At 36.0% G+C, this 12,930-nt stretch overlaps 1 protein-coding gene across 1 annotated transcript in view; it reads right to left on the reverse strand.

The window, feature by feature from the left end:
• The window catches only part of FGD4 (FYVE, RhoGEF and PH domain containing 4), a 244,567-nt gene that overhangs the window by 39,115 nt on the left and 192,522 nt on the right, over positions 1-12,930 (reverse strand). Inside the window, 1 exon segment of the mRNA XM_078156609.1 lies at positions 4,583-4,672. Coding sequence (XP_078012735.1) covers positions 4,583-4,672 — 90 coding nt within the window.

The raw sequence follows: 12,930 nt of genomic DNA on the forward strand, positions 1-12,930 counted from the left end.
GGAGTTGGGCTTCTGAGCCAGGGAAGATTGAGAGAACTTCTGTTGATAAGGAATGCCAGACCCAGCTGTGTTGCTGAAAAACAGCCATAGGCAAGAAGGAACCAGCACACGCTCAGTGAGTACAGAAGCAGTGGGGCACGGACATTGCTGGCTGTGGGCACTTACAGGAGTGCAGAGTTCTTGATTTTGGTTCCAAGCCAGAGGGGAGAACATCATCCCCCATATCCCAGGACTAGAGGTCATTACAAAAAAATAAGCTGCTACGAATTTTTAAAAAATAAGCAGTCAAAAAAGAAAGAATCCAAATATAGAAAATTACTTTGGGAATAGAGAAGACTGGCGTTAGTCTTCAGAGGAAGATAATGAAGCAAAAAAAGCCTCCTCTGCCCCAAAGAGTAATGTCAAATGATTACCTGCCCAAAAAGAATTTACAGAAGAACTTAAAAAAAGACTTTAAAAATCAAATGAGAGATAGTGAAGAAAAGTTAAAAAAAAAACAATCCAAGAAGATTATGAAAAGAAAGTTAACCAATTGGAAAAGGAGATTCAGAATCTTAAGAAAGAAAATTACTCCTTGAAAATTAGAATTGGACAAGGGGAAGCCAGGGAAGTTATAAGAGACCAAGAACTAATAAAGCAAAATAGAAGAATGAAAAAATAGAAGAGAATGTGAAATATAAGAAAAACAACTGATCTGGAGAACAGATCAAGAAAAAAAATATAAGAATAATTAGACTACCTGAAAGCTATGGTCAAAAAAAGAATCTTGATATAATAATACAAGAAATAATTAAAGAAAACTGTTCTGAAGTGTTAGAATAAGAGGGGAAAGTAGACATAGAAGAGATCCACTTATCACCACCTTAAAGAGATACTATAAGAAAAACCTACAGGAATATCATAGTCAAATTCTGAAACCTCACCTCAAGGCAAAAATATTAAGAACAAGAAAAAAAATTAAATATGGCACTGTTACAATTAGAATCACATAAGACTTAGCAACAGTGACATTAAAAGACAGCAGGTCTTGGAAAACTATATAGCAAAGAGCAAAAGGACTGGGTTTGTGGCTAAAAATATCATACCCAGCAAAGTTAAGCATAATGCTGAATGAAAAAAAAATGGACATTTAATGAATTGCCAGACTTTGGAATTTTTATTTAAAAAAAAAATTACTGAACTTAATAGAAGATTTGACATATGAGATCTAAGAGAAATATAAGTTACATGCCAAAAACTAATTACAAGGGAATCAGTAAGGACAGACTGTTTACTTTTTATATGGGGAAATGTAAAACATATGTGTAAGATTGGTATTAGTAACTGAGTAGTTTGAAAGAAAGATTGGGGTAAACCTGAGTATGTGATTCTAAAAAGTAAAACCATTTAGGAAAAGGTAAAAATAGTAATTATCTTATATAAATGAGGTGCAAGAAGAAAACTGACACAGAGGAATTAGATGGAGGAGAAGGGCTGGTACTTTTAGAACCCTACTTTCATTAGGAATGGGTTAAGAGGCAACAATATATATATATATATATATATATATATATATATATGTATATATATATATATATATATGTATATGTATATATATATATATATATATATATATATATATATAAAATCTCTAGAAAGATACAAACATCTTCTAAATTCAGAAAGAAATAAAAGACTAAGCAGATAAGGAGGGGGGGAGAGGATAAGGGAGGGATTTTTAGAGGGGAAGTTGAGGAAATACCATAAGGGGCTAACAGAAGGGTGTGTAGATGAACAGGAATGGAATGTAAGGGATGGATCCATGTAGTGGGGTAGGTTAAGTAATAAGAGGGCAAGGTAGAAGTAAAGTAGAGGAGTCAGGAGGGATATAAAATAAGAGAAACACGCAAACATATATAAAATAAAGGTAAACAGTAGAATTTATTAGAGGAAAAAAGCAGGGGTAGTAATCATGATCTCAGACAAAGTTAAAGCTGAAACAGATTTAATCAAATATAGAAAAATAGGAAAACTACACTATATGTCAGCCATGTTAATCAATATTATTTTAGACTATTTAAAATAACTAGACAGTTTAAAGTTGGAATACTACTGCGGTGTAGGAAATGACAAGATGGTAAACTTAGAAAAACATAGAAACACTCAGATTTATGAAGGAAGAGATTGTCCACCCTCAGAGAAACAGAGGACAAATAAGTATAGTATGGTTCTTACATAGATGCATATGAATGTGTATGTCTATATATGAGCATAATTATAGATATCTAAATATATGTGTGTATATGTATATATACACATATACACACATACATACCACACACACACACACACACACACACACACACACACACATGGAGGGGAAGGAGGAAGGTGGAAAAAAGAACAAAGTTAAAAGTACACAACAGAGAAGAAAAGAAAACTTACAAGGAAGCAAAGAAAAGATGGACAGCTCTGAACACAATGCACAGTATTTTTTTTAAATATTTTTTTTTTGGCTAGGCAATGGGGTTAAGTGACTTGCCCAGGGTCACACAGCTAATGTTATGTGTCTCAGGCTGGATTTGAACTCAGGTCCTCCTGAATCCAGGGTCAGTGCTCTATTCACTGTGCCACCTAGCTGCCCCCATAGGATGTGTTATATAATCTTTCTTGAAACGGAAATTTATTGCTGTTTGTTTTGAATCTTATTTTACGTTGTGCTGTGCACATGGCAATGCTTTTTTTTTCTTATTTTACACTTATGTTTTAATATTAAGTTTGTAATGTTTCTTTTTCTTTTCTTATTGTGTATTTAAGTTTAAAATAAACTAATAAAAAAAGAAAAAGGCATATATTTGAGAATCAGAATTACAAAAAAGTCCTTATCTTACCAACCTAACAGAAATTTGGTTTACTCCAAGAATAAAAGGAATATTAAGAAAATGAGACTTATCTAGACAGCTCCAGAGATGTCAGTCTTCAGGAGACAGTGAATATTGAAGCAATAATATTTTTTTCTACTATCAAAGTTCTGAGGCAAGTCACTTAAGTGCTTTGAGCTTCAGTTTCCTTATCTGCAAAATGAGGGGGTTAGGGTTATTTTAAGGTCTTTTCTAAGCCTAAGTCTATGATTCTATGGTCACATTTCTCACCAAAAATCTTCAATGTGCCCTGAAATTTTTTGATTCTCTTATTTTACCCTATAAAATGCTTTAATTTCTATCTGAAAAAGGTACTTTGAAAGCATATAGAATCAGAAATGCATGAAACTATAGGCCAGCTGAATACTTCCTTATAATTCCCACTTTTCTCTACTAGCAACCCCCAAGGTTTCATTTATTATCAAAATATAGGTTTCAAGATGTTAGTACCTCATCTCTCTTAGCCTGGGATCCTTGCCAATCTTTGCCAATGAGAGAGAATATGGGCTTTCCCTAATTTTCGAAAAAGATAATATAATCCTTCTTTTAGGTTTTAAAAAAAAGTTTCTACTATTTCAGAGGATGAAAATAATACATTGGGGAAAAAAACCAATCAAGCAACAAATATTCATTAAGTGGTTACCATATGCCAAGCACAGTGCTACATGCTGAGGACACAAAGAGGAGCACAAAATGTAAAAAGTTCCTGCCTTCAAGAAGCTTACATACTAATAAGGAAGAAAACACACAAATTAATAAGCACATACAAACTACAGAGCAGATGGAAGATAACTTTAGAAAGGAAGGTTGAAGTGATTGTGGGATTGGGAAGAAGAACCAGGAAGGCCTCATAAAGAAGGTGTGGCCTAAACTAACTTTTGAAAGAAGCCAGGAATATCAAGAGGTAGAATATTTTAGGCACATGAGAAGGTCAGTAAGAAGGTACAGAGATAGGAGGAATAGCAAGTGTACCTGGATCTCAGAGTATGTAGAAAAGAGTAAAATATGAGAAGACAGGAAAGGTAGGAATGGAAAAGGTTATGAAGAGCATTAAATATCCAACAAATAAAAATTATTAATCTAGTACTGTATGGTCTAACTCTGACTGTTGGCCTGTTGACACTATTAACTTCTATGAGAATAGATGAAGACACTTCTTACTTGGCCTCTGAACACCTTGGGCTTCAGGCTTTTTGCTACAACCTGGCAATTGCTTCCTTTGTTTTTCTGGTGATCTTAGTGGGTATTGGTTCTTCGATGTATGTTTGCACACACAGGCACACACATTCTGTCTCTTATATATTACCCTGACTTATCCTTTCTCTTTTGGATGTTTCAACTAAAGTTTTGGTTCCTCTACCTACTGCCATAGATTGGTTGAAGGAACTGATGCAAACAGCTTACAATGTCATTTGTTTTGCTATGATTAACTACAGAAGCTTATTGTTTCTATGTTTGTCAAGAAGAAATATTTAAGCCCAACAAGTTCACATACAAAAATACAGATCATAGTAAACATTTACTTGAGGCAATTACTAGTAACTAAAGAGCTGGAAACTTTACTCTTTTTCTAGAAAAAAGCGTAATATTCTAAATTTTACATTATTTACAATGTCAAATAACACAATATAAATAACAGAGATAACAAAAAATAAACTTTTTCCTGAAAAGGAAAATATTACCTTGTCTAAAAGGTCAAGTCGATTAACATAGGCTCTTTCCGTAAGCAAGAGTTCTGTGGCAATTTTGTGAAGTTTCTGCTCATCTGTCTCCTAAAAAATAGACAATAAGGAAAATATTTATATAAACTTAAACATCCATTTTTTTGTCAATGAATAAGCAAGAAAACTGACTATGCCATAAAAACAACTGGCTATTTCTTAGGTACCTATCAATTTCTTTTTAACCATCAAGAAAAATTTGATCAGAAATATGACTAAAGTCAAATATAGAGATGACAAATTTGCCAAATTCAAATAATTCTTCTCCTTGATCTCTCTTCAGGACCAGATAAAATTGACTCTAGCCCCCTTCTCCCTCCCTTGGCTTCAATGACATGTCCTGATTCTTATTATTTTTGATGTCACCATTGCTTTGTATCTATCAATGGCTATAATTCTTCCTTCTGACTCCCTAAATGAGGGAGTATTTGGAATCTAACCTCAGGCTTCCCCCATCCTACATTCTCTCTCTTGTACAGAATTCTTCTAACCCTATAACTTAAACTATCACCTATATGGATGAAGACTCTCAAATTTTATTTGCATATGTGTATGTATAACATATATACACATGTATATACAATTCACATGTGTATACTCACACAAATATATGCAACACACACACGTATATATATTATATATGTACATATATTTATTTGTATCTTCCTTCAGAATATTCCTTCAAATTGCATTTAAGTTTGCAGGTTGGGTTCTTGAAGGGTAGCTTTTACCTCAGGTTCTAGGGGTAAACCTGTGAATCTGTACTCAAAACACTTTAGTCTCAATGAGCTCCTTATCAATGTACTTCCCATTAACAATGGGCAAATACATAATTAGCTCTTAGCAAAAGAAGAATAGTAGTTACAAAACATCTTACAAGGAGTACCTTCTCTCTCATACAGATACAGTGCCCATGGGAAGAATGCACTCAAACTTAAGTATAAATGACAGTGAGGCTCATGTTTAGGATACATATATGGTAAAAGCAACTCACAATGTCTTATACTACAGGGCCTGGAGGGCCTTTCTCTCTTTGTAAAGCTTTTTATGATGAATTTTGGGATCTATTCCTCTTCATAGTCCTACTGTCAGTGGTCATGGTCCTTAAATCTATTTTTTCCCTGGATGTTTCCATCTGTGTCTAACTGGAATGTGTCTCTGGATCCTTAATCATAATTATATTGCTGATGGGAATGGAGGATGGGAGAAATTCCTTTACCACTCCCAGAAGCCATCTCCCTAATAAGCAGCTTTTACTGTTGAGAGCTTTAAATGCCTCAGGGCTTTAGATATTTTAGGTTCCCAGATATGTGGCTAATTTGTTTTCTCAGCCTACTGAATTGGCTTTCTTTCTTAAATCAGAAAGGTGTTTGCTGCTGATAAAGGGCTTGGGGCAAGGATTCATCTATAGTCAACATAACACCTCATTAACATCTTGTGATAGCATTCTGGGTCTTCTGACTAAAATCAACTGAGATGGAGAGAGCAATCCTATCCCATAGATAGGAGGCACAGAGGAAAAAGTGCTGGATTTGGAATCAGGAAGGCCTCCTACAGAAGGTGAGGTCTAAGCTAAGTTTTAAAAGAAGCCAGGAGTAGAGATGAGAAGGTAGAGTAATCTAGGCATATGAGAGAGGCAATAAGAAGGTACTGATGTATGAGAGGTACAGCAAGTATCACTGGATCTTAGAGTACACAGAGAAGAGTGAAGTATAAGAAGACAGGAAAGGTAGGAAGGGGAAAGAATATTATTTTCCATTACTTCTTTATATGAATGAAATTCAACAGACATTAACCCTCTTTTCTATCCAAACTCATCTGTGTTTGTTTCACCAAACTTGCCATATACAGGCTTACCTCCAAACTTTTGATCATGTAGTTTTTCTAGTCTGCAGGGTCCTTCCTTCCTACTTTCTACTCTTTTAAGAGCTAACCTCCCAGAGTTCTGAGTCTTAGCAGATCTCATCCACATACATAGAAAACTGACACTAAAATGTCACTATCATTTACATCTTCCTGCTAATGCTTTTTCTCCTCTTCTAGATCATCCTTCACTTCTGTGCATTTGCATTCCCAATCAATTATTCATTCTTTAGTGAGATTTGTCACCATGGATTCAAAATTTTATATTCTGCCAATTATTTCTACTGTGCAGGCTATAAACTCTGCTTTCACAGTTCTTATTTCTCTTTTAAACACATCAAAAACATCTTGCTGTGGTGCTGTTTTCTCTTTAGGAATCAATAGCATCTTCTACCTTATGAGGTATTGATTCATTTTCTTTGGTATTAAAATATTTATTCGTAGATGTCTGAACTTGCTTAGCTTATATGGAGCCCATATTCCCTTCTATTATTAATATCATCTCAGTGGATTTATCTGCTTATATTCAAGGTCTTCAAGTTTTCTTCGTCCTGAGATCTTTGGTAACTTCAGTGTTTTTTCCTTATTTGTCCTTATTTTCACTTTTTGACTCCTTCCACTTTGATTATGCTTTCCCTGGGGGCTGAACCTCAAAATTTTCCCAGCCTGTCTCTACCTTAAATGACTTCTGAGGAAAAGAACTTCCTGTAGCTAGACACCCACCTCTTTTCCCTCAGGCTTAACAGAGTACCATAAAGCCATACAACCTCGCTCTCCTCCAGTTCTTTCTGTTCAGTTTTGTTTCATTGCTTTTGTTAATAGTGACCTATTATGTTTATAGTTTATACAATATTGACCCAACATTCCTACTATAATCCTACATGGTCATTCATATTGATCAATGCTACTGGTAACACTTTTTTTGTAAACTGCTGTAGCCTCTTTACTAACAAAATATGTCAAATTTTTGTATTGATATTCACTAGGATTATTGGTCTCTTAGTTTTCTTTTTTTGATTGGTGTCTTCCTTGCTTAGGTCTCAAGACCATATTTGTATAATGAGAAATTTTTGCAAAGAGTTCATTTAATACATGAATTGAATATGCTTTAATGTTTGATAGAAGTCATATTTGAATTTATTTGGTCCTTTTCTACTCCCCCCACTCTGCCACCTCCTCTGGTTTGAGAGTTTATTTTTTGCTCTTTTTAACTCCTTTTTCTAAGGTCTGGTTATTTAGATTCCCTCTTTCTTATTCTGTTCACCTGGGTATTTTATATTGTTTTGTTTATATTCATCATGATTAGGAAAAATAATGCCTAACAATTTTCTTTATTTCTTCATTCATTATAATTTCATTACCAATAATGGGAATTTGTTTTTTTCCTTGCTCTTTCAAAGAATAAAACTATGATTTTTATTGTTTCCTGAAAAAGATTGCCTCCTAGTTTTATTTATCAAATCAAAAGCTTCTTTTTTCCTTTTGATTTTGTGAATTTCTTCTGTGATTTTCAGGATTTCTACTTTGGGGGTTAATTTGGGTTTCTTAATTTGCCGGTTTTCTAATTAAGTGAAATAGTTTATTGATCCATTTTCCTCCTTTATTTCTGAAAGTATTTAGAGATTATACATTTTCCTCTCAGTATTGGTATGGCTGAAACCCAAACATTTCCAGCATGCTGACTCTTCTCATTTTTCTTAGTGAAGTTTTCTGTTTTTTCCTATGATTTGTCCTTTGATCCATGAATTATTCTTTTTTTTTTTTTGCTAGGCAATGGGGTTAAGTGACTTGCCCAGGGTCACACAGCTAGTAGGTGTTATATGTCTGAGGCCGAATTTGAACTCGGGTCCTCCTGAATTCAGGGCCAGTGTTCTATCCACTGTGCCACCTAACTGCCCCCTTGATCTATGAATTCTTTAGGATTAAGTTTGGCCTCCAAATTTTTAATCTTTTCACCAAAGGCTCTTTACTGAATATAGCTTTTATTGCATTGCGATCAATAAAGGCTGTATTTAATATTTCTGCTTTCTAAATTTGTTGGAGGGTTTTTATGCCCAGCACATCACCAGTTTGGTTTTTTTTAAGGTGCTGTACACATCTGAGAAATATGTATATGCCTTTCTGTGCACATTCTGTAATCACCAGAGATCTAGCATATCTAACTTGGCTAACAATTCTGTTTGTGTCCTTTATTCTTTCTTGTTTAACTTTTGGCTAGATTTGTCTAGTTATAGGGGCGAGGGGTGGGGTAAGGGGGGGAAGAGGTACATTGAAATTCCCAACTGCTGCTATTTTGTTGTTTATTTCCTCTTGTAAATTAATTAACCTTTCCTTTAAGTAGTGATTCTTCTATTGTTGTCTTGTCTGAGATTATGATTACCGTCTTTGTTGTTGGGGGTTTTTTTTGAGTTTACCTGAAACAACAGATTTTGTCCCAGTCACTTATTTTAACTATCAAACCTTTTTCCAGTGTGTTTCTTGTAAAGAACATATTGTTGGATTTTTCTTTATACTCCTTTCTGCTACCCTACTCCATTTTATGGGTGAGCACATCCCATTCACAGTTTAAATTGCTAAAAGTGTATTTTCCTGCATTCTAGTCTTTCATATTTCTCCCTTTCCCCATTCTCTCTTTACAAGGAAAGTGTTGAGAGAAACAGTGTGGTCAATATTAATGATTTATATTTGATGAATTTTGCTTCTATTCTACTACCCTTATTCTTTTCCTCTCATCCAGTCTGAGTACAGAATCTTGCCCTTATGTTCTTGACATTTTTTAACCACTTCATGCTCTAATTTCTAAAGATGGAGTTTACTTTGACTAACTGCTGTGACTACTCCTTCCCTAAATTTACACTCCCTGTTAATCTCCTCTTCTTGTACATGTATTCACTCTTTTTTTTGTATACTTCCAAAAACAGTCAGGTTCATATGTGGTCCATTTCCTTCACCCTATGTTTGCATAATCTTCCTCGTAAGCAAATTCCACCCCTTACCTCCCACTTTATTCTCTAGCATATTCCTTTTTCCTTCATTTTTATTTTCACATCATCAACACTTGACAAAATGACTCCCAGGTTCTGTCTTAATTTAGTCCCTCAATGACACTCAAAAGCACTAGGGTTCTGAGAGGACAATTCTTCTACCTTTATTACAACATAAATACTTCATCATCTTATTTGTTGTTGTTGTTCAGTCATTTCAGTCATGTCTAATTCTTTGTGAAACCATTTTGGAATTTTCTTATAAAGATACTGGAGTGATTTGCCATTTCCTTCTGCAGCTCATTTTACAGATGAGGAAAATGAGGCAAACAAGTGAGTTGCCCAGGGTCATATAGCTAGTAAATGTCTAAGGCCAGATTTGAACTCATGAAGATAAGTCTTCCTGACCTCAGGCCCAGCACTCTATATACCTACCTGCCCTCTTTATCTTATAATACTAATAGCTCACATGTAATTTTTGTTCTTTGTTTTCTACGATTCCTATGTTTGCATATTGAATTATCTACTCAGCTCTGGTCTCTTGTTAAAGAATGCTCTCAAGGCCTCTATTTAATTAAAGATCCTTCTCTTCCACCCCTGTACAATTATACCCAGCTTTGAAGCTAGGCTGTTGTATTCCAAGCTTTCATCTCCATTGAGTGATAGCTTCCAGGTCTTTTTGAACCTAATTATGTCTTCTTGGCACTTGAATTCTTTTCTTTTTGGCTACTTATAATACTTTGTCTTTGATGTGGAAGCTCTGGATTTTGGATATGACATTCTAAGTAGCGTTCATCTGGGCCTTTCAAGAATTGACCGGTGGATCCTTTCAATTGTTACTTTGCCCTTCTGGCCAGGGTCTCAGTTTTCAGTGGGTTTTGTGATCAAGGATGTGAAAAAAACCATATTTTCACTAACCTCTAACTGAAATTTAGTATTTCCTTCAATTATGAATTTAGGCAGGAAAGGTTCACTATATTACCAAAAAGTCAAAGAGAAAAAAATATATTAAGACCTCCTACCCTAGAACTCTCATTTCCTTTTCTAGTCTTTCCTCTAGAACTTTTATTTATATTTTATTTTTTCCTCACTCTTTCACTTCACTTTTTTCCAGGATCTCAGTAGAGCTCTTAGAAAATCTTGTGATTTTCTTCGAGTTTTTGCTCAAGTCTTTGCTTTGACGGTATATAATTACTCTTTGCCTTTAGGTTTGTACTCCGACCATCCCTGGTTTGATAATATTTCACATAGTATATACAGGGAGAGTTACAGGGGATGGTCTAATCCATAATGCACCCTGATTCTTACCCTCTTCTTCTGAGTCCTTGATGCTTCTGAACTCTGGTTCAGGGTCAGATAGACATAGCTATAGCCTCCAGACATCCTTAGCTACTAGATCCTGGTCCAGGATCCCATCTGCTGGCTTGGCTCCCTCCACAGAAGAAAGCTTTAAGCTTTAGGCTTTGCTGGCTCAATCCTGCTTCACCTTGGAAGGCTTCTATGTACTGTGTTCTCAGCCAGGCTTTTCTAACTGTCTAACTGCCAGGTAAAATGCAATTACTATAGTTTCTCCTTGGATTTTTTCATCAGGTTTTGTTGTACAAGAGTTCAACTCTTTTGGTTCCATTCACCCCACCATCTGGAGGAAAATCTCTAATATAGCACTTTTTTCTATTCAGAATTTTCTTCTGTTTCCTAGATTAGTTTTTGCACCAAAGTCAGGTTCCATCACCTCATGTAGCGGGGTCCTGCCTGGTCCTCTCTCTTCTGCAGTCTGAATGTTGCTGCCATGCCATGTTGCAGTCTTAGATAGGGTAAATGGGACCATGCACTGTACTCTATGGCAATTCCTGATTTCTGCGTGGGTCTTTTTTTGTGGCCCAATTTGATTGCTGTCCTTAGCCTCATCTTTATCTCTTCCTTGTAAACGTGCATTGTGTATCCAGCTTCAACTTTGGTAAGCTGGTCTTCACTTGTTTCACACTCAGGGCTGCTATTTGGATGTGATATCTGCTGAGTTTTCTCACAACAAGAACTGTTCATCTTTTAGATCTACTGGATTTCTTGTTGTCCATAGGCGTGCAAACATTCCATGTAATCATCTTTGCAAAAGTGTACTTTTTTGATGTTTCAACCACAGGGAAGGATCCCCACCTGTCATGGTAAGCAGACTATGGTTAGGTTTGATGAAGCAGACAATTTTTAGGGTACCTTTTTTAGCTCCTTCCTCATGCCAGAAGGTGAGCAGTGTGGTCCTTTAAAAAAAAGGCTTCTTAGATACCCAGAAGGCTGCCAAATCCCACTACTGATTCAGTCCAGTGAAAAGATGACTCTATGCCCTGGGCCGCTTGTGTGCAGGGTTGTGACTACAGCTTCCATTGTATCCTTACTTGCTGCTTTGTCATTTTCCTATTGCCACAGGACTCTGAGGTAGGTAAAAATGGTAAAATGGTATGGGTGATATTTTTTGAGTTGGACATAAATCAGATTTAAGTGAGGCAGAGTTGTGCTAAATTGTCAGCTATGCTATCTCTTCCACAATCACTGAAGTCCAGTGGCAAGAGAAAAGTCAAGATGACTGGGGATGACTTAGGATGCAATGGATGACCTTGGAATCTTTGATGTCTAAGCAAGCCCTAAGCACTCCACAGCACCTGCTTCAGACCCACTGAAACAAATCACTCACATCTGCCTGTTTCACCACGGGAAGTCTTCATATGCTTGAAGTAGATACCCCCCCTATTTTATCAACTGGTTTGAAGCCTGTAGGTTACTCTCAATCTGTTTTAGCTTGTCTGCCAAAACATTTTACTGGGGTGTGGCTGCTGTATATTCTATAGCTTCTTGGAGCCAGATATGAGAGCTTGGTTGCAGGGGGACAAAAAAGGGGAGAAGCAGCCTTGAAAAGAGCTCAGCAGCCCTCACACTAGAGGTACTAGTCTTCCCTATACCTCAAGGAAGAGATAAACATCGGGCTAAAGAGAGCAATCACTTAACTTTTAATGGAGTCAAATGCTGCCTTTTCAGAGAATGACAAATTATCCTGTTGGCAAACCCTGTGGAGTTATCATTTTTTTTGTTTAGCAGCTTCAGAATATCTCCATCATTTTCATCAAACCAACCTTGATGTTTCCAAGTGCTCTTTTTGTTTGCAGATGACTGTGCACTCAATACAACTTCTGAGGCAGAGATATTACAAGAATAAGGACTGATTCTCTGCTGCTTGTGCTAATTTTGGCCTAACAATTAACACTAAGAACACAGATCCCCATCAGCCAGCACTGCATCATCCATATTCAGAACCATCAGTTACAGCAAATGGAGAAAATTTAAATGCTATGAATAAGTTCATTTACCTTGGCAATACACTTTCCAGGGATGTACAGATAGATGATGAAGTTGATACACACACCGCCAGAGCTAGCTCAGCGTTTGGGAGGCTCCAAAGTAAAGTGTGGAAGA

The sequence above is a fragment of the Phascolarctos cinereus genome, unplaced genomic scaffold, assembly GCF_003287225.1.
Source record: "Phascolarctos cinereus isolate Bilbo 61053 unplaced genomic scaffold, phaCin_HiC Scaffold_1;HRSCAF=81, whole genome shotgun sequence".
Classification (NCBI taxonomy): Eukaryota; Metazoa; Chordata; class Mammalia; order Diprotodontia; family Phascolarctidae; genus Phascolarctos; species Phascolarctos cinereus.